The sequence below is a fragment of the Bombina bombina genome, chromosome 7 (genome assembly GCF_027579735.1).
Source record: "Bombina bombina isolate aBomBom1 chromosome 7, aBomBom1.pri, whole genome shotgun sequence".
Taxonomy (NCBI): Eukaryota; Metazoa; Chordata; class Amphibia; order Anura; family Bombinatoridae; genus Bombina; species Bombina bombina.
Genome location: NC_069505.1, coordinates 293028767 through 293051522, shown reverse-complemented (window position 1 = coordinate 293051522; position 22756 = coordinate 293028767). Strand labels below are relative to the sequence as shown.

The following is a 22756-nucleotide window of genomic DNA, read 5'->3' as shown; positions in this document are numbered from 1 at the left end:
GATTTCCTTCAGGAGAGGGAAGAAGATTTCCTGTGGATCATGTTGGAAACATTAGAGATGCAAAAACACAAGGTGAGGAGGGTAATCTGCACTTAAAGGGACAGTATACTATAAAATTGTTTTTCCCTTAATGTGTTTCCAATTACTTTTTTACCAGCTGCAGAGTATAAATGTATGGGATTTTCTTTTTTAAGGCTTATTTGTGTATATGAATTAGCTGATTTTGTGTTTTGAAGCCACAACCTAATAAAATGGGTTGAGCTTGTAGGTATAATCAGATCTCATTACTTTATCACATTGTGTACATATACCTGCTTCTTTATCTTATATCTGTCCATAAACCAATCACCAATACTTGGAGAGAACAATGGAAAATTAACATTGTATTACCCTATCTCTTCTATAACCCATTGGGAGTGTAATTTCTTCCACTGGCTGTGTTAACACAGCTTGGCATTGAGGCCAAAAACTTTCAGGATGTTTGGGGATACCACAGGCTAAATAAAAAAAAATTGAAATGCCATTATAAGGATAATGGAAATACTTTTAAATAATTTAATACACTCCAGCAGGTAAAGTGGATCATTGGGAACAAATTAAAGGGCAGAACATTTTTGAGTAAATTGTCCCTTTAAACACATTGTCAGTACTGATAGAGTACTTAGAACAATTTCCCTAATCCCTTCATTTTAGCACCTGGATTTCATCAGTTTCAAACTTTGGGTTTAGGAATATGCATTTAGCCAGTTAGGACATTTCGTAAAGGGAATAATTATTATTAGTAGTAGTGCATATTTATGTTAGTAGCAGTTAACAAAAGTATATTAATATGTATTTTAAATGCACACATGTAATTTTTTTTTATTTTTTTTACATACATAACCAGCTGCCCTTAAGGACACTTTTTTTTTTTTTTTAAAGTGACACGCAGGGTGGTATAGTCTATCACAAGGCATGCTACTAGAGTCCCAGTAACTGTGCTTCAGCAGCTTTTATATAACAGCTGTTATCTGCTACTAACATGTGTAAGTAAGTAATTGCTTACCATGTTTTGTTTTTACTTTAAGGGTTAAGAATTCCTTTGAAATTTCATGTTGTAGGAAAACTAAATAAGCAGGACAGGGTCATTTCCCTTTTCTCCTACATTGGTGTGTCCGGTCCACGGCTTCATCCTTACTTGTGGGATATTCTCTTCCCCTACAGGAAATGGCAAAGAGAGCACACAGCAAAAGCTGTCCATATAGCCCCCCCTCTGGCTCCGCCCCCCAGTCATTCTCTTTGCCGCTCTGAACAAGTAGCATCTCCATGGGGATGGTAAAGAGTATGTGGTGTTAGTTGTAGTTTTATTTCTTCTATCAAGAGTTTATTTTAAAATAGTGCCGGTTTGTACTATTTACTCTACAACAGAAAGTGATGAAGATTTCTGTTAAAAGAGGAGTATGATTTTAGCACCAGTAACTAAAATCCATTGCTGTTCCCACGCAGGACTGTTGAAACCAGAGAACTTCAGTTGGGGGGAACAGTTTGCAGGCTTATCTGCTTCAGGTATGACCAGTCTCTTTTCTAACAAGACCCAGTATTGCTAGAAGACTGTCAGTTTTCCCTTATGGGACCGGTAAGCCATTTTCTTAGACTCAGTAACAGAATTAAGGCTTATAAATTGGGCTCTATGCTGGTTGACACTATTGTGGGCTAAATCGATTTGTTTTTATCATATTTATTTGACAATGGAGTGTTTTGTGAACTTTGAAACACTTTTGGGAACGTTTATTTGCGCCTGGCAGTTGTTTAGACGCCTACTCTAGTCAGAAAGGCCCCTTCACTCTGGTATGCAGAGGGAGGAGGCCTCATTTTCGCGCCTCAGTTGCGCAGTTACTTTCCATAGGCAGTGCATGCAGCTTCATGTGAGAGGGTCCTGTGGCTGAGAAAACGACTCAGGAAGTCTTATTTCTGTGGTGAATAACCCCTAAGGAAGGTAAAAGCCGCAGCAAAGTCTGTGGCAGGAACTGTAGTGTGTTTAAACCGGTAAATTGAACTATTAGCTCCGGTTTGCTCATTTAAGGGTTTAGAGCCTTGAAATTTGGTGTGCAATACTTTCAAAGCATTAAGACACTGGGGTGTAAATTTCAGAAAGATCGGATATTTGTTTGATAGTTTTTTGAACATTCAGAAATAAAGTGTGCTCTTTTTATTATTTAAAGAGACAGTAACGGTTTTGTTTAAAATTGTTTTTATTGCATTAATAGCCTGCCTAAATCTGTCTAACATGTCTGTACCTTCAGATAGCATATGTTCTGTGTGTATGGAAGCCAAGGTGGTTCTCCCTTTAAATGTATGTGCAAATTGTGCCATGGCGTCCAAACAAAGTAAGGACAGTACTGTCACATTTAATAAGGTTGCCCAAGATGATTTTTCAAATGAAGGTAGTGGGGATAGTTCATCATCCTCTCCTTCTGTGTCAACACCAGTTTTGCCCGTGCAGGCGATACCTAGTACATCTAGCGCGCCAATGCTTCTTACTATGCAGCAATTAACAGCAGTAATGGATAATTCTATAGCAGCTCTTTTATCCAAACTGCCAGCATTTCCCAGAAAGCGTGATTGCTCAGTTTTAAAAACAGAGGATGAGCAAGTTGGCGCTGACGATAATTTATCTGTTATACCCTCACATCAGTCTGAGTTGGCAGTGAGGGAGGGTCTGTCTGAGGGAGAAATTTCTGATTCAGGAAAAATTTCTCAGCAGGCAGAACCTGATATCGTGGCATTTAAATTTAAGCTAGAACATCTCCGCGCCCTGCTTAAGGAGATGCTACCTACTCTTGATGATTGTGATTCTTTGGTGATTCCAGAGAAGTTGTGCAAAATGGACAAATTCTTAGAGGTCCCAGTGCACGCTGATGCTTTTCCGATACCCAAGAGGGTGGCGGACATAGTGACTAAGGAGTGGGAGAAGCCAGGTGTAACTTTTGTTCCCCATTGTTGACCCCAGAAGGGATGCATGGCAAACGGTCCCTAAGGTAGAGGGGGCAGTTTCTACGTTAGCTAAGCGCACAACTATTCCTATAGAGGACAGTTGCGCTTTCAAAGATCCTATGGATAAAAAATTGGAAGGATTGCTTAAAAAGATTTTTGTTCAGTAAGGTTTCCTTCTTCAACCAATTTCGTGCATTATTCCTGTCACCACGGCGGCGTCTTTTTGGTTCGAGGAACTAGAAAATTCGCTCCAAAAGGAGACTCCATATGATGAAGTCATGGACAGAATTCACGCACTAAAGTTGGCTAATTCCTTTATTTTGGATGCCGCTTTTCAACTGGCAAAATTAGTGGCGAAAAACTCAGGTTTTACAATAGTGGCGCGCAGGGCGCTTTGGCTAAAATCTTGGTCGGCGGATGTGTCGTCCAAAACGAAATTGCTTAATATTCCTTTCAAAGGTAAGACCCTTTTCGGGCCAGAATTGAAGGAGATTATTTCAGATATTACTGGGGGAAAGGGCCATGCCCTCCCACAGGATAGGCCTTTCAAGGCTACAAATAAATCTAATTTTTGTTCCTTTCGCAATTTCAGGAACGGACCGGCTTCATCCTCTCCGGCTGCAAAGCAAGAGGGTAACGCTTCACAGCCCAAGGCAACCTGGAAACCTTACCAGGGCTGGAATAAGGGTAAACAGGCCAAAAAGCCTGCAGCTGCCACCAAGACAGCATGAAGGGGTAGCCCCCGATCCGGGACCGGATCTAGTAGGGGGCAGACTCTCCCTCTTCGCTCAGGCCTGGGCAAGAGATGTACACGATCCTTGGGCGGTAGATATTATATCCCAGGGATATCTTCTAGAATTCAAGGGTTCTCCTCCAAGGGGGAGGTTCCACATTTCTCGTCTGTTTACAGATCGGACAAAGAGGCGTTTTTACGCTGTGTAGAAGATCTACATACAATGGGAGTGATCCACCCAGTTCCAATCGTGGAACAAGGGCTGGGTTTTTACTCAAACCTGTTTGTGGTTCCCAAAAAAGAGGGAACTTTCAGACCCATCCTGGATCTAAAAATTCTAAACAGATTCCTCAGAGTCCCATCATTCAAAATAGAGACCATTCGGACAATCTTACCAATGATCCAGGAAGGTCAATATATGACTACCGTGGATCTAAAGGATGCATACCTACACATTCCTATCCACAAAGATCACCAGTTTCTCAGGTTCGCCTTTCTGGACAAGCATTACCAGTTTGTGGCTCTTCGTTTCGGCTTAGCCACTGCTCCTAGAATTTTCACAAAGGTGCTAGGGTCCCTCCTGGCGGTTCTAAGACCGCGGGGCATAGCAGTGGCGCCTTACCTAGACGACATCTTAATTCAGGCGCCATCTTTCCAAAGAGCCAAATCTCACACGGAGATTGTATTGGCCTTTCTGAGGTCTCACGGGTGGAAGGTGAACATCAAAAAGAGTTCTCTTTTCCCCTCTCACAAGGGTTCCCTTCCTAGGGACTCTCAATAGACTCGGTAGAAATGAAAATATTTGACGGAGGTCAGAAAATTAAAACTCTTAACTACTTGCCGAGTTCTTCATTCCATTCCCCGGCCATCTGTGCATGGAGACAATCGGATTAATGGTAGCGGCAATGGACATAGTCCCTTTTGCTCGGATACACCTCAGACCACTGCAACTATGCATGCTCAAACAGTGGAATGGGGATTATGCAGATTTGTCTCCTCAAATTCAGTTGGACCAGGAGACCAGAGATTCTCTTCTCTGGTGGTTGTCTCAGGATCACCTGTCTCAGGGAATATGTTTCCGCAGACCAGAGTGGATCATTTTAACGACCGACGCCAGTCTGTTAGGCTGGGGTGCGGTCTGGGACTCCCTGAAAGCTCAGGGCTTATGGTCTCGGGAAGAAAAGCTTCTCCCGATAAACATTCTGGAACTGAGGGCGATATTCAACGCTCTTTAGGCATGGCCTCAACTAGCTGCGGCCAAATTCATCAGATTTCAGTCGGACAACATCACGACTGTAGCTTACGTCAATCATCAGGGGGTAACAAAGAGTTCCCTAGCGATGACGGAAGTAACCAAAATAATAAGGTGGGCGGAGGATCACTCCTGCCAGCTCTCAGCAATTCACATCCCAGGAGTAGACAACAGGGAGGCGGATTTCCTAAGTCGTCAGACTTTTCACCCGGGGGAGTGGGAACTCCCCCCGGAGGTGTTTGCCCAGCTGACTCTGCTATGGGGCACTCCACAGTTGGATCTGATGGCGTCCCGTCAGAACACCAAACTTCCTCTCTACGGGTCCAGGTCCCCGGACCCCAAGGCGGTATTGATAGATGCTCTAGCAGCGCCTTGGTCCTTCAATCTGGCTTATGTTTTTCCACCGTTTCCCCTTCTCCCTCGTCTGGTCGCCAGAATCAAGCAGGAGAAGGCTTCGGTGATTCTGATAGCGCCTGCGTGGCCACGCAGGACTTGGTATGCAGACCTAGTGGACATGTCATCTGTCCCACCATGGACACTGCCAATGAGGCAGGATCTTCTAATACAGGGTCCGTTCAAGCATCCAAATCTAGTTTCTCTACGTCTGACTGCTTGGAGATTGAACGATTAATTCTATCAAAGCGTGGGTTCTCTGAGTCAGTTATAGATACTCTGATTCAGGCTAGAAAGCCTGTCACCAGGAAAATCTACCATAAGATATGGCGGAAATACCTGGGTTGGTGTGAATCCAAGGGTTACTCATGGAGTAAGATTAGGATTCCCAGGATATTGTCTTTCCTCCAAGAAGGATTGGAGAAAGGATTGTCAGCTAGTTCCTTAAAGGGACAGATATCTGCTCTGTCTATCCTTTTACACAAGCGTCTGGCAGAGGTACCAGACGTTCAAGCGTTTGCTCAGGCTTTAGTCAGAATCAAGCCTGTCTATAAACCTGTGGCTCCGCCATGGAGTCTAAATCTAGTTCTTTCAGTTCTTCAAGGGGCTCCGTTTGAACCTTTACATTCCATAGACATTAAGTTGTTATCTTGGAAAGTTTTGTTTTTGGTAGCTATCTCTTCTGCTCGAAGAGTTTCAGAATTATCTGCCTTACAGTGTGATTCACCTTACCTGGTGTTCCACGCAGATAAGGTAGTTTTGCGTACCAAGCCTGGTTTTCTTCCTAAAGTTGTTTCTAACAAGAATATTAACCATGAAATAATTGTTCCTTCTCTGTGTCTTAATCCTTCTTCGAAGAAGGAACGTCTGTTACACAATCTTGATGTAGTTCGTGCTTTAAAGTTCTATTTACAAGCAACTAAGAATTTCAGACAAACATCCTCCTTGTTTGTTATCTATTCTGGTAAGAGGAGAGGTCAGAAAGCGACTGCTACCTCTTTCCTTTTGGCTGAAAAGCATCATCCGTTTGGCCTATGAGACTGCTGGCCAGCAGCCTCCTGAAACAATTACTGCTCATTTCTCTTGTAAGGTGTATCCATTCCACGGATCATCCATTACTTGTGGGATATTCTCATTCCCAACAGGAAGTTGCAAGAGGACACCCACAGCAGAGCTGTAATATAGCTCCTCCCCTAACTGTCATAGCCAGTCATTCTCTTGCAACTCTCAACAAGCTAGGATGCTGTAGGAGAGAGTGGTTAAATATAGTTAGTTTATTTTCTTCAATCAAAAGTTTGTTATTTTTAAATAGTACCGGAGTTGTGCTATTTTATCTCAGGCAGTAAATAGAAGAAGAATCTGCCTGAGGTTTCTATGATCTTAGCAGGTTGTAACTAAGATCCATTGCTATTCTCACATATGTCTGAGGGGATTACACAGATGAGGTAACTTCAGCGAGAGAATGGCGTGCAGTTTATTCTGCTATCAGGTATGTGCAGTTAGAATTTTTTCTAGAGATGGAAAACACTAGAAAATGCTGCTGATACCGGATTAATGTAAGTTAAGCCTGAATACAGTGATTTAATAACGACTGGTATCATTCTTACTCCCAGGGGTAATACCCTTATGATATTGCAATATAAACGTTTGCTGGCATGTTTAATCGTTTTTATATATGCATTGGTGATAAAACTTTATTGGGGCCTAGTTTTTTCCACATGGCTGGCTTAAATTTTGACTAGAAACAGTTTTACTGAGGCTTTCCACTGTTATAGTATAAAAGTTACAGTTGGTGCAGTTAAATTTACAAACTGTGACATCCAGCTTCCCTCAGGAGTGCCCTGTATGCTATAGGACATCTCTAAAGGGCTCAAAGGCTTTCCAAAGTTGTTTATTGGGGAAGGTAATTTAAAAAAAAAAAAAAAAAAAGTCTATTTCGTTTTTTTGATCCGTTTTTTGAACTAAGGGGTTAATCGTCTATTTGCAAGTGGATGCAATGCTCTGCTAGCCTATTACATACACTGTAAAAATTTCGTTTGATTTGCTGCATTTTTTCACTGTTTTTCAAATTCTGACAAAATTTGTTTCTCTTAAAGGCACAGTACCGTTTTTTATATTTGCTTGTTAACTTGATTTAAAGTGTTTTCCAAGCTTGCTAGTCTCATTGCTAGTCTGTATAAACATGTCTGACATAGAAGAAACTCCTTGTTCATTATGTTTAAAAGCCATGGGGGAACCCCCTCTTAGAATGTGTACCAAATGTACTGATTTCATTTTATGCAATAAAGATCATATTCTGTTTTTAAAAAAAAAAAATTATCACCAGAGGAATCTGACGAGGGGAAAGTTATGCCGACTAACTCTCCACACGTGTCAGACCCTTTGACTCCTGCCCAAGGGACTCACGCTCAAATGGCGCCAAGTACATCTAGGGCGCCCATAGCGTTTACTTTACAAGACATGGCGGCAGTCATGGATAATACACTGTCAGCGGTATTAGCCAGACTACCTGAACTTAGAGGTTAGCGAGATAGCTCTGGGGTGAGACAAAATGCAGAGCATACTGACGCTTTAAGAACCATGTCTGATACTGCCTCACAATATGCAGAAGCTGAGGAAGGAGAGCTTCAGTCAGTGGGTGATGCTAATGACTCAGGAAAGATACCTGATTCTAATATTTCTACATTTAAATTTGTGTAGACTGGATAAATACTTTGCAGTGCCGGTGTGTACTGATGTTTTTCCAAATACCTAAAAGGTTTACAGAAATTATTAATAAGGAATGGGCTAGACCAGGTGTGCCGTTCTCTTCCCCTCCTATTTTTAGAAAAATGTTTTCCAATAGACGCCACCACACGGGACTTATGGCAGACAGTCCCTAAGGTGGAGGGAGCAGTTTCTACTCTAGTAAAGCGTACTACTATCCCTGTCGAGGACAGTTGTGCTTTTTTTTTTTAGATCCAATGGATAAAAAAATTAGAGGTTACCTTAAGAAAATATTTATTCAACAAGGTTTTATCCTACAGCCCCTTGCATGCATTGCCCCTGTCACTGCTGTTGCGGCGTACTGGTTTGAGTCTCTGGAAGAGGCTTTACAGGTAGCGACCCCATTGGATGACATACTTGGCAAACTTAGAGCACTTAAGCTAGCCAATTCTTTTATTTCTGATGCCATTGTTCATTTGACTAAACTAACGGCTAAGAATTCTGGTTTTGCTATACAGGCGCGCAGAGCGCTATGGCTTAGATCATGGTCAGCTGACGTGACTTCAAAATCTAAGCTACTTAACATTCCCTTCAATGATGGGCCTGGTTTGAAGGAGATTATTGCTGATATCACTGGAGGAAAAGGTCATGCCCTTCCTCAGGACAGGTCCAAATCTAGGGCCAAACAGTCTAATTTTCGTGCCTTTCGAAACTTCAAGGCAGGTGCAGCATCAACTTCCTCTAATGCTAAACAAGAGGGAACTTTTGCTCAATAAAAGACGGTCTGGAGACCAATCCAAACCTGGAAAAAAGGTAAGCAGGCCAAAAAGCCTGCTGCTGCCTCTAAGACAGCATGAAGGAACGGCCCCCTATCCGGTAACGGATCTAGTAGGGGGCAGACTTTCACTCTTCGCCCAGGCGTGGGCAAGAGATGTTCAGGATCCCTGGGCGTTGGAAATTATATCCCAGGGATATCTACTGGACTTAAAAGCTTCCCCCCCAAAAGGGAGATTTCACCTTTCACAATTATCTGCAAACCAGATAAAGAGAGAGGCATTCTTACACTGTGTACGAGACCTCCTAGTTATGGGAGTGATCCATCCAGTTCCAAAGGAGGAACAGGGACAGGGTTTTTACTCAAATCTGTTTGTGGTTCCCAAAAAAGAGGGAACCTTCAGACCAATTTTGGATCTAAAGATCTTAAACAAATTCCTCAAAGTTCCATCATTCAAGATGGAAACTATTCGTACCATCCTACCAATGATCAAGGAGGGTCAATATATGACTACAGTGGATCTATAGGATGCTTATCTTCACATTCTGATACACAAAGATCATCATCGGTTTCTCAGGTTTGCCTTTCTAGACAGGCATTACCAGTTTGTAGCTCTTCCCTTTGGATTAGCTACAGCCCCAAGAATCTTTACAAAGCTTCTAGGGTCGCTTCTGGCGGTCCTAAGGCCGCGGGGCATAGCAGTAGCCCCTTATTTAGACGACATACAGGCGTCAAACTTCCAAATTGCCAAGTCTCATACGGACGTAATACTGGCATTTCTGAGGTTGCATGGGTGGAAAGTGAACGAGGAAAAGAGTTCTCTATCCCCACTCACAAGAGTTTCCTTTCTAGGGACTCTGATAGATTCTGTAGAAATGAAAATTTACCTGACGGAGTTCAGGTTATCAAAGCTTCTAAATTCCTGCCGGGTTCTTCATTCCATTCCGCGCCCTTCGGTGGCTCAGTGTATGGAAGTAATCGGCTTAATGGTAGCGGCAATGGACATAGTGCCGTTTGCACGCTTACATCTCAGACCGCTGCAACTATGCATGCTCAGTCAGTGGAACGGGGATTACACAGATTTGTCCCCTCAACTGAATCTGGACCAAGAGACCAGGGATTCTCTTCTCTGGTGGCTATCTCGGGTCCATCTGTCCAAAGGTATGACCTTTCGCAGGCCAGATTGGACAATTGTAACAACAGATGCCATCCTTCTAGGTTGGGGTGCAGTCTGGAATTCCCTGAATGCTCAGGGATCGTGGACTCAGGAGGAGTCTCTCCTTCCAATAAATATTCTGGAACTAAGAGCGATATTCAATGCTCTTCAGGCTTGGCTTCAGTTAGCAACTCTGAGGTACATCCGATTTCAGTCGGACAACATCACGACTGTAGCTTACATCAACCATCAAGGGGGAACAAGAAGTTCCCTAGCGATGTTAGAAGTTTCAAAAATAATTCGCTGGGCAGAGATTCACTCTTGCCACCTATCCGCTATCCATATCCCAGGTGTAGAGAACTGGGAGGTGGATTTTCTAAGTCGTCAGACTTTTCATCCGGGAGAGTGGGAACTCCATCCGGAGGTTTTTGCACAACTGATTCATCGTTGGGGCAAACCAGAACTGGATCTCATGGCGTCTCACCAGAACGCCAAGCTTCCGTGTTACGGATCCAGGTCCAAGGATCCCAAGGCGACGCTGATAGATGCTCTAGCAGCGCCCTGGTCTTTCAACCTGGCTTATGTGTTTCCACCGTTTCCTCTGCTCCCTCGACTGATTGCCAAGATCAAGCAGGAGAGAGCATCGGTGATTCTGATAGCACCTGCGTGGCCACGCAGGACCTGGTATGCAGATCTAGTGGACATGTCATCCTTTCCACCATGGTCTCTGCCTCTGAGACAGGACCTTCTACTTCAGGGTACTTTCAACCATCCAAATATAATTTCTCTGAGGCTGACTGCCTGGAGATTGAACGCTTGATTTTATCAAAGCGTGGCTTCTCCGAGTCAGTTATTGATACCTTAATACAGGCACGAAAGCCTGTCACCAGGAAAATTTAACATAAGATATGGCGTAAATATCTTTATTGGTGTGAATCCAAGGCTTACTCATGGAGTAAGGTCAGGATTCCCAGGATATTATCTTTTCTCCAAGAAGGTTTGGAAAAAGGATTGTCAGCTAGTTCCTTAAAGGGACAGATTTCTGCTCTGTCTATTCTTTGGCACAAGCGACTGGCAGATTTTCCAGACGTTTAGGCATTTTGTCAGGCTTTAGTTAGAATCAAGCCTGTGTTTAAACCTGTTGCTCCACCATGGAGCTTAAATTTGGTTCTTAAGGTTCTTCAAGGAGTTCCGTTTGAACCTCTTCATTCCATAGATATCAAACTTTTATCTTGGAAAGTTCTTTTTTTGGTAGCTATTTCCTCGGCTCATAGAGTCTCTGAGCTATCTGCCTTATAATGTGATTCTCCTTATCTGATTTTTCATACAGATAAGGTAGTCCTGCGTACCAAACCTGGGTTCTTACCTAAGGTGGTATCTAACAAGAATATCAATCAAGAGATTGTTGTTCCATCCTTGTGTCCTAATCCTTCTTCGAAGAAGGAACGTCTATTACACAATCTGGACGTGGTCCGTACTTTAAAGTTTTACTTACATGCTACTAAAGATTTTCGTCAAACATCTGCTTTGTTTGTTGTCTACTCTGGACAGAGGAGAGGTCAAAAGGCTTCGGCAACCTCTTTCTTTTTGGCTAAGAAACATAATCCGCTTAGCCTATGAGACTGCTGGACAGCAGCCTTCTGAAAGGATTACAGCTCATTCCACTAGAGCTGTGGCTTCCATTTGGGCCTTTAAAAATGAGGCTTCTGTTAAACAGATTTGCAAGGCGGCGACTTGGTCTTCGCTTCATACTTTTTCAAAATTTTACAAATTTTATACTTTTGCTTCTTCGGAGGCTATATTTGGGAGAGAGGTTTTACAGGCAGTGGTTCCTTCCATTTAAGTACCTGCCTTGTCCCTCCCTTCATCCGTGTACTTTAGCTTTGGTATTGGTATCCCACAAGTAATGGATGATCCGTGGACTGGATACACCTTACAAGAGAAAACACAATTTATGCTTACCTGATAAATTTATTTCTCTTGTGGTGTATCCAGTCCACGGCCCGCCCTGTCATTTTAAGGCAGGTAATTTTTAAATGTAAACTGCAGTAACCACTGCACCCTATGGTTCCTCCTTTCTCGGCTTGTTTTCGGTCGAATGACTGGCTATGACAGTTAGGGGAGGAGCTATATTACAGCTCTGCTGTGGGTGTCCTCTTGCAACTTCCTGTTGGGAATGAGAATATCCCACAAGTAATGGATGATCCGTGGACTGGATACACCACAAGAGAAATAAATTTATCAGGTAAGCATAAATTGTGTTTCTACTAGAGCAGTGGCTTCCACATGGGCTTTCAAGAATGAGGCTTCTGTTGAACAGATTTGTAAGGCAGCGACTTGGTCTTCACTGCATACTTTTTCCAAATTTTCCAAATTCGATACTTTTGCTTCTTTGGAGGCTATTTTTGGGAGACAGGTTTTGCAAGCAGTGGTGCCTTCCGTTTAAGGTACCTGTCTTGTTCCCTCCCTTCATCTGTGTCCTAAAGCTTTGGTATTGGTATCCCACAAGTAAAGGATGAATCCGTGGACTGGATACACCTTGCAAGAGTAAACAGAATTTATGCTTACCTGATAAATTACTTTCTCTTGCGGTGTATCTAGTCCACGGCCCGCCCTGGCATTTAAGTAAGGTACAATTTTTTGTTTAAACTACAGTCACCACTGCACCCTATGGTTTCTCCTTTTTCTTCCTAACCTTTGGTCGAATGACTGGGGGGTGGAGCTAGAGGGGGAGCTATATGGACAGCTCTGCTGTGTGCTCTCTTTGCCACTTCCTGTAGGGAAGGAGAATATCCCACAAGTAAAGGATGAATCCGTGGACTGGATACACCGCAAGAGAAAGTAATTTATCAGGTAAGCATAAATTCTGTTTTTTGCTTCTTATAAACATTTTTATGGAGTAATCCTATTCCTTCCTGCTAATGCTCTTGGAAGAGTAGATTAATTCTGACTAGAACTGCAACTCACTTAGCGTATCCTGCACAGGATTGCCACCTTTAGTTAAGGCCAAACCTGAACACACTTGCACCGTACACAGCACAGCAATTATTTTTTTGCACACTATGTAAAATATCACATAAACACAAACTTGCACATAGATCTTCACACTCTTACACCACACACTCACACACGACGACTAACTCGCTCTCACACACCAACTTCCCACACACACACTCACAAAGACTAACACTCCCTCACACACATACGCTCTCACACACCAACTTACACTCACATTCTCTCACACACTCTCTCACACAAATACTCACTCGCACAAAGACACTTAGACACACATGCAAAAGAGAATAAACTGTAGGCATATGTAGTATGTTGCAAATGAACATTGTCACCTTTTTGGCTGTTGCTATTCTCACCAAACCCGGACATTTGCATGTCTGGGCCAGACTCGGCTTCAAACCTGGACAGACAAATGGAAACCCAAACTGTCTGGGCCATTCTAGGACAGGTGGCAGCCCTAATCCTACACCTGCAATCAGTGGTAGACCTTTTACTGTAAGATGCTATTATTATATAAATGCAAAAGCAAGTTTGCCATAATACAGATAAAAACAAACAGATTTTTTTAAAGCTTAAAACATAATCATTTTAAATACATGATATGAAATGTAAGATTGGTCATTTTAACTTTATTAGAGATGTTCTGTAATGTTTTGACACCTGATATCCAGACTTTTTTTAGCATTATACTGTTTGCTATAAAATATTATTTAGTTGATATCTTTCAGAATTACTGCCACTCTTAATGAGAAATTACATTTGCAATTTCTTATCTTTTGTGAGAGTAGATGAAGTCCATGCTAAGGCGTTACAGGGGCAGTTGAGTCAAAATGAATGTTTTATGATTGAGATAGACCATGCAATTTTAAACAACTTTCTAATTTACTTATATTATATATTTTGTTTTGTTCCCTTTGTATCCTTTGAAAAGCATACATAGGTAGACTTGAGCAGCAATGTACTACTGGAATTCAGCTGAATTGTTAGCTGCACATATGCTTCTGGCTGCAGGATTTCCTTTTTAAAGTGCATTTACTGCTAACTTTCCAGCAAGCTCCATTAGTTTTAATAGGAGGCATCTCACTACTTGCACAGACTGCCCATTTTATAAAATAATTGCTCCAGGGCAGCTCCTACATTGGTAGTCGTGAAAAATCACATCTGATCTGGCGTGGTTCAGATAATCTCATATTTCTTTTAAATTTACCAACATGCTGTGAAATCATTGTTCCAGCCCTCAGTCATTTCTTATAAAAAAAAAAAAAGGGGGAGGGGTGAACATCGAAGTTCAACAGTTGAGCAAGTCATGAGCTGCCTCCCATATAAATTGTTTTCAGCATACATTAACTCGCATCCATTTTCACATGAGTGTCTGTATTATCGGTGCAATAAGTGCATTGCATATTTGCGACAAACTAGCCAATTTCTTTCCAATGGCATGGAAAGTCCACAAATCCGTTCAATTACTAGTGGGAATTCAACTCCTGTCCACCAGGTGGAGGCGAAGAACACCCCAGCAAAGTCGTGAAGTATCACTCCCACTTCCCATAAAAAACCCCAGTCATTCTTTGCCTTGTACATCTTGGAGGATGTATGAATATGGTGTCTGAAGAAAATAAAGTATTTAATCCTTTAATGGGTGTTTTCCCTGCAAGCAAAGATTGGGGCAATGCTATGTCCATGTAATCCTCTTTCTTAAGAGTAATGGTGGCTATTAGCTGTTGGAGGTCGGTAAGGTAGTCCTTACTTTAACTCCTACATTCATGCTAACCTATATATAGAAAACAAGGGTTGGTTACTCTGCTTTTCTTGTATCTTCAGATCCCTGTCAGCGGTCGGATGAGGCTAACAGATCTGGAGCTGCTGTGACTGCTCCACAGCAGAAGATCCTGGAGGGTAAGTCCTTTCTTATATTTTCCAAGGGATAAGAAGTATCCGAGAAAGGACTGGGATTATCAGGGACCTACAGGGACCTGCTACCCTCAGGAAGGGTTTGTTTTTAACATATATATCTAGTTTAGGATCTCTTGCGGCTGAGCAGCTACCTGGACTATCCAGTGAAAATGGATGCTGCTTTTTCAGCCTTATGACGGGTCTTATGTTCTATGTAAGGACCCAGGCTTATGGTATGGGGATTATCACTCCTATCCCGGCCAGGCCCGTTGTTTTGGAGGCTAGAGCTTCACAAGGGGGCAGTCTTGGAGGGGTCAGAACCTTAATGTACTGTTTAAGGTGCGATTGTAAGGTGAAACCCAGTAACCGTTTTTCGCGCAGGTTATGGCCTCATATTTATCTGGCCGTTACTCCTGTGAGTCTTTCCCCTTTCTCAGAGGTAGGGATCACAGTAGTCGGACCGCTTCAATTGCCGGCTCTACTTAATGTCGGTACATGATGTGCTTGTGTGAACGAGGAGACATATTGGAGGAGTATTTAAGGGATATTTAATCAGTCTATTGGCGCTCTGCATCCCTTGAGGGGTTAACACTGATGATCCTGAGGGATCGGCTGCTGATGGGCTGTTCTAGTTAGACAGCGGGGAGCCTTTTGTTCACAGGAGCAATTGAGCGGTGAGCAGCAAAATCCTTAAGGATAAACTTTATTTTACTAGCGAGGGGCTGATCTCTCAGTCCCTTGGACTCCGGCCGCCTATCTGTTCTGCTGGGATCATTGGGTTAATCCCTTCCCGCTGCGAGACAGATTTTATGACACACTTTTTTCTGTAATAGCGTCTCCTCTTAGGACTTGTATTGATGCGCTGCACTGAATATGGTCTCTACATAAGAAGAGACTAGGGCTGTTAGCGCGGTTTTTCTGTGAGTGTTCTAGGAGCCCTGTATAGCACATATGTATACTGTGCAGGCTGCTGGATCTCATTTTGCCTTTTTTTGATGCTATAGTTTTTTGTTTATTAGGTTCTTGCGTACTGTGAAGCCCTTAGTATCCTGTGTAATACAGTCAGTAAACACTGGCTTTTGAGTTCAACAGCGCAGGTGTTTTTGTTTTGTGTGTCCTATAAACTTTATTTTCCTGAAGAATGTCACTCTTTTATATCATTGTGCTAGAGTGTATTTATTATAGGATTTTCCTACTGTTTGTGACCGGTCATGAGGTCTGGGCCTGAGATATAAACGTATTTAGAGATTATAATAATTTCCATGCTTTATCCCCGTCCTTTTAGAGTCTAAAGATTATTCTGAATCTCTTTCATTAACTGTATGTTTTAGGGATATTACCATTTTCATGCTTTATCCCTGTCTTATATAGTTCATAGTGTTATAAGCATTCTCTGCTTATCTTATGTTAATTATCCCTTTTCTGGCGCCCTGCAGATAGTATACAACCCTCTGGTTTAGAGGTTAATCCTGGGTATGGTTTTCTAATAAAATTTTCGGCGTTTCCACCATTTGGTGGTAGTCTTAAAGTAAATCATGATCGGTTTTATTTTATCATGTATAAGGGTGCAATACCTTCTCTCTTACTGAGGAGTTCTTCCTGTATTGGTATTATGTAATATACTTAGTAGGGCTGGGCGATATGAGCCCTGCTGCTGTCCAGGAATCCAATACAGGCATATAGCAGTAGGGGTGGGGGGCTGCTACTTACAGAAATGCTGTGCCTTGCTGATATCAAATACATTGTAGATGCAGTTAACCCAACAGCTAGCTAGCAGAGGATACTGCAATTTTAGCCTTTTTGGCAGCCGTGGGGTTAACTGCATCTGCTATGTATTTGAGCCGTTTCTCAGAGAGCAGGAGTTTGTGTGGGAGGTTCCATAATGATTATATACCCCAAGTTTGACTGCAGACGTCCCTAGGGGGAATTTTAAGTAAGTGGCTTTCCCTCTTCACATCTCCTTAATGGGCTCTGCTTTTAGACTTCTATAGATTGATTGGCTGCTACTGAGATCACAAACAGAAAGTGAAAGTAAAACAGCCATTTTACAAATGTGTGCTAAAAGCAACCACTAGATGGAGCTGGTTTGCAAGAAATCACATAAAAATCAATGCAGTACAGCCACATCTGAGGATTTATTTTTTTTTACTAAAAAATTGCGTACTCTTGCGGTTTTTAAATTGCAGTGAGTAATCGCGGTTTTAAATCGCATATGCGGTTAATTGTGCCCTAATACTTAAATATCTAAGTGACCTTAAGACGCTGCCTTACAAAATAAGGTTTTTTGTGTTATATTATTATGTACAGGGAATCTGTATATTGAGAATTTTTTTTATCTGTTTGTGACATGTATGTTGTCCTATTTTATGTATAGGAACTTAGATTATCTTTCTCTTATTGCGGTGATATTTATTAATGTCTGTGACATTCATTGTTCCATAGGGCTCATATTTGTCTGGGACATCATATTTTGTATGTTATATGTAAAGAGCCTAGTGCTTTTTTGTCTCTATGAGGATTATTTTTCTTTTCTCTCATGAGATTTTTTCTTATGCCCGTGACATCTTATATGGTCCTAGGTCATATGTTTTTCCTTAGTAATCTTAGAAATATTTTTGGAGTAGTAGTCTAAAGGTTAGCCTAACTGCCTACTTAGCGGATAGTTAGCAGTTTGAATTCTGCTACAGCTTTTTGTTCCATGAATGTGTGTTCGCATTATTTTCTTCCTGTCTTTTTTAGATCAGATCCTTTCATTCTTTTTAATTTAAGAAGGTATTAGACCTAGGACTGTTGCACTGCAAGTAGTCTTGGTATTTCAATAATTTTTGCTTGATTTGAATTTGAAATACCTCTATAATACCTCTACATTTCTAGGATCCGTTCTCATGGGAGACTATCCGTTTTATTCTCCCTTTAGTTCAGGAGGGTCAGTTCATGACTACCATCAACCTGAAGGACGTGTATCTTCAGTTTCCTATCCACAGGGAACATTTCCAATTCCTGCAGATTGCCTTTTTCTTTCATGTAATTAGCAAGAGTCCATGAGCTAGTGACGTATGGGATATACATTCCTACCAGGAGGGGCAAAGTTTCCCAAACCTTAAAATGCCTATAAATACACCCCTCACCACACCCACAATTCAGTTTTACAAACTTTGCCTCCTATGGAGGTGGTGAAGTAAGTTTGTGCTAGATTCTACGTTGATATGCGCTCCGCAGCAGGTTGGAGCCCGGTTTTCCTCTCAGCGTGCAGTGAATGTCAGAGGGATGTGAGGAGAGTATTGCCTATTTGAATGCAATGATCTCCTTCTACGGGGTCTATTTCATAGGTTCTCTGTTATCGGTCGTAGAGATTCATCTCTTACCTCCCTTTTCAGATCGACGATATACTCTTATATATATATATATACCATTGCCTCTGCTGATTTTCGTTTCAGTACTGGTTTGGCTTTCTACAACATGTAGATGAGTGTCCTGGAGTAAGTAAGTAAGCTTATTTTCTGTGACACTCTAAGCTATGGTTAGGCACTTTTTTATAAAGTTCTAAATATATGTATTCAAACATTTATTTGCCTTGACTCAGGATGTTCAACATTCCTTATTTTCAGACAGTCTGTTTCATACTTGGGATAAATGCATTTGTTTCAATCATTTTTTCTTACCTTAAAAAAATTGACTTTTTCCCTGTGGGCTGTTAGGCTCGCGGGGGCAGAAAATGCTTCATTTTATTGCGTCATTCTTGGCGCGGACTTTTTTGGCGCAAAATTTTTTTTGTTTCCGGCGTCATACGTGTCGCCGGAAGTTGCGTCATTTTTTGACTTTTTTTGCGTCAAAAATTTCGGCGTTCCGGATGTGGCGTCATTTTTGGCGCCAAAAGCATTTAGGCGCCAAATAATGTGGGCGTCTTTTTTGGCGCTAAAAAATATGGGCGTCATTTTTGTCTCCACATTATTTAAGTCTCATTATTTATTGCTTCTGGTTGCTAGAAGCTTGTTCACTGGCATTTTTTTCCCATTCCTGAAACTGTCATTTAAGGAATTTGATCAATTTTGCTTTATATGTTGTTTTTTCTTTTACATATTGCAAGATGTTCCACGTTGCAACTGAGTCAGAAGATACTTCAGGAAAATCACTGCCCAGTGCTGGAGCTACCAAGCTAAGTGTATCTGCTATAAACTTTTGGTTTCTGTTTCTCCAGCTGTTGTTTGTATTGCATGTCATGTCAAACTTATTAATGCAGATAAAATTTCCTTTAGTACTGTTACATTACCTGTTGCTGTTCCGTCAACATCTAATTTTCAGAGTGTTCCTGATAACATAAGAGATTTTATTTTTTAAATCCATTAAGAAGGCTATGTCTGTTATTTCTCCTTCTAGTATACATAAAAGTCTTTTAAAACTTCTCTTTTTTCAGATGAATTTTTAAATGAACATCATCATTCTGATACTGATAATGGTTCTTCTGGTTCAGAGGTTTCTGTCTCAGAGGTTGATGCTGATAAATCTTTGTATTTGTTCAAGATGGAATTTATTCATTCTTTACTTAAAGAAGTATTAATTGCATTAGAAATAGAGGATTCTGGTCCTCTTGATACTAAATCTAAACGTTTAAATAAGGTTTTTAAATCTCCTGTAGTTATTCCAGAAGTGTTTTCTCTCCCTGATGCTATTTCTGAAGTAATTTCCAGGGAATGGAATAATTTGGGTAATTAATTTACTCCTTCTAAACGTTTAAGCAATTATATCCTGTGCCATCTGACAGATTAGAGTTTTGGGACAAAATCTCTAAGGTTAATGGGGCTGTCTCTACTCCTGCTAAACGTACTACTATTCCTATGGCAGATAGTACTTCATTTAAGGATCCTTTAGATAGGAAGATCGAATCCTTTCTAAGAAAAGCTTACTTATGTTCAGGTAATCTTCTTAGACCTGCTATATTTTTAGCGGATGTTGCTGCAGCTTCAACTTTTTGGTTAGAAGCTTTAGCGCAACAAGTAACAGATCATAATTTTATAGCATTATTATTATTCTATAACATGCTAATAATTTTATTTGTGATACCATCTTTTGATATCATTAGAGTTGATGTCAGGTATATGTCTCTAGCTATTTTAGCTAGAAAAGCTTTATGGCTTAAAACTTGGAATGCTGATATGTCTTCTAAGTCAACTTTGCTTTCCCTTTCTTTCCAGGGTAATAAATTATTCGATTTTCAGTTGAATTCTATTATCTCAACTGTTACTGGAGGGAAGGGAACTTTTTTACCAAAGGATAAAATCTAAGGTAAATTTAGGTCTAACAATCATTTTCGTTCCTTTCCTCACAACAAGGAACAAAAGCCTGATCCTTCATCCTCAGGAGCTGTATCAGTTTGGAAACCATTTCCAGTTTGGAATATATCCAAGCCTTATAGAAACCTGTAGCCAGCTCCTAAATACCCATGAAGGTGCGGCCCTCATTCCAGCTCAGCTGGTATGGGGCAGTTTACGTTTTCTTTTAAGGTACAGAATTGGCTTCAAGTTAAGGCCTCCTGCAAAGAGATTTTTTTCTTTCCCGTGTCCCAGTAAACACAGCAAAGGCTCAGCTTTTCTGAAATGTGTTTCAGATCTAGAGTTGGCTGGAGTAATTATGCCAGTTCCAGTTCTGGAGCAGGGGCTGGGGTTTTATTCTATCTCTTCATTGTACCAAAGAAGGTCAATTCCTTCAGACCAGTTCCGGATCTATCTATATTGAATCGTTATGTAAGGATACCAACATTCAAGATGGTAACTGTAGGACTATCCTGCCTTTTGTTTAGCAAGGGCATTATATGTCTACAATAGATTTACAGGATGCATATCTGCATATTCCGATTCATCCAGATCACTTTTAGTTTCTGAGATTCTCTTTTTAGACAAGCATTACCAGTTTTGTGGCTCTACCGTTTGGCCTAGCGTCAGCTCCAAGAATTTTTTTCAAAGGTTCTCGGTGCCCTTCTGTCTGTAATCAGAGAACAGGGTTTTGGTATTTCCTTTTTTGGACGATATCTTGGTACTTGCTCAGTCTTCACATTTTCGCAGAATCTCATACGAATCGACTTGTGTTGTTTCTTCAAGATCATGGTTGGAGGATCAATTTACCAATCAGTTCATTGTTTCCTCAGACAAGGGTAACCTTTTTAGGTTTCCAGATAGATTCAGTGTCTATGACTCTGTCCTTGTCAGATAAGAGAAGTTTAACATTGATATCAGCTTGTCAAAACCTTCAGTCACAATCATTCCCTTTGGTAGCCTTATGCATGGGAAATTTTAGGTCTTAGGACTGCCGCATCGGATGCGATCTCCTTTGCTCATTTTCACATGCGACCTCTTCAGCTCTGTATGCTGAACCAGTGGTGCAGGGATTACACAAAGATATCTCAATTAATATCTTTAAACCGATTATACGACACTCTCTGACATGGTGGACAGTTCACCATCGTTTAGTTCAGGGGGCTTCTTTGTTCTTCCGACCTGGACTATAATCTCAACAGATGCAAGTCTTACAGGTTGGGGAGCTGTGTGGGGGTCTCTGACGGCACAAGGGGTTTGGGAATCTCAGGAGGTGAGATTACTGATCAATATTTTTGAACTCTGTGCAATTTTTAGAGCTTTTCAGTCTTGGCCTCTTCTGAAGAGAGAGTTGTTCATTTGTTTTCAGATAGACAATGTCACTGCTGTGGCATACATCAATCATCAAGGAGGGACTCACAGTCCTCTGGCTATGAAAGAAGTATCTCGAATTTTGGTTTGGGCGGAATCCAGCTCCTGTCTAATCTCTGCGGTTCATATCCCAGGTATAGACAATTGGGAAGCGGATTATCTCAGTCGCCAAACGTTGCATCGGGCGAATGGTCTCTTCACCCAGAGGTATTTCTTCAGATTGTTCAAATGTGGGAACTCCCAGAAATAGATCTGATGGCTTCTCATCTAAACAAGAAACTTCCCTGGTATCTGTCCAGATCCTGGGATCCTCGGGCGGGGGCAGTGGATGCATTATCACTTCCTTGGAAGTATCATCCTGCCTATATCTTTCCGCCTCTAGTTCTTCCAAGAGTATTCTCCAAGATTCTAAGGAATGCTCGTTTGTCCTGCTGGTAGCTCCAGCATGGCCTCACAGGTTTTGGTATGCGGATCTTGTCCGGATGGTCTCTTGCCAGCTGTGGACTCTTCCGTTAAGACCAGACTTTCTGTCGCAAGGTCCTTTTTTTCCATCAGGATCTCAAATCCTTAAATTTTAAGGTATAGAGTTTGAACGCTTGATTCTTGGTCAAAGAAGGTTTCTCTGACTCTGTGTTTAATACTATGTGACAGGCTCGTAAATCTGTATCTAGTGAGATATCTTATAGAGTCTGGAAGACTTATATTTCTTAGTGTCTTTCTCATCATTTTTTCTTGGCATTCTTTTTGAATACCGAGAATTTTTCAGTTTCTTCAGGATGGTTTAGATAAAGGTTTGTCCGCAAGTTCCTTGAAAGGACAAATCTCTGCTCTTTCTGTTCTTTTTTCACAGAAGGATTGCTAATCTTCCTGATATTCATTGTTTTGTACAAGCTTTGGTTCGTATAAAACCTGTTATTAAGTCAATTTCTCCTCCTTGGAGTTTGAATTTGGTTCTGGGGGCTTTTCAAGCTCCTCCTTTTGAACCCATGCATTCTTTGGTCGTTATATTTCTTTCTTGGAAAGTTTTGTTTCTTTTGGCCATCTCTTCTGCCAGAAGAGTCTCTGAATTATCTGCTCTTTCTTGTGAGTCTCCTTTTCTGATTTTTCATCAGGATGAGGCGGTGCGGCGAACTTCTTTTGAATTTTTTACCTAAGGTTATGAATTCTAACAACCTTAGTA

At 41.4% G+C, this 22756-nt stretch overlaps 1 protein-coding gene across 1 annotated transcript in view; it reads left to right on the top strand.

The window, feature by feature from the left end:
* The window catches only part of TASOR (transcription activation suppressor), a gene marked incomplete in the record, with an annotated part of 188224 nt that overhangs the window by 92092 nt on the left and 73376 nt on the right, over positions 1–22756 (top strand). Inside the window, 1 exon segment of the mRNA XM_053720850.1 lies at positions 13–72. Within this exon segment, the coding sequence (XP_053576825.1) occupies positions 13–72 (60 nt within the window).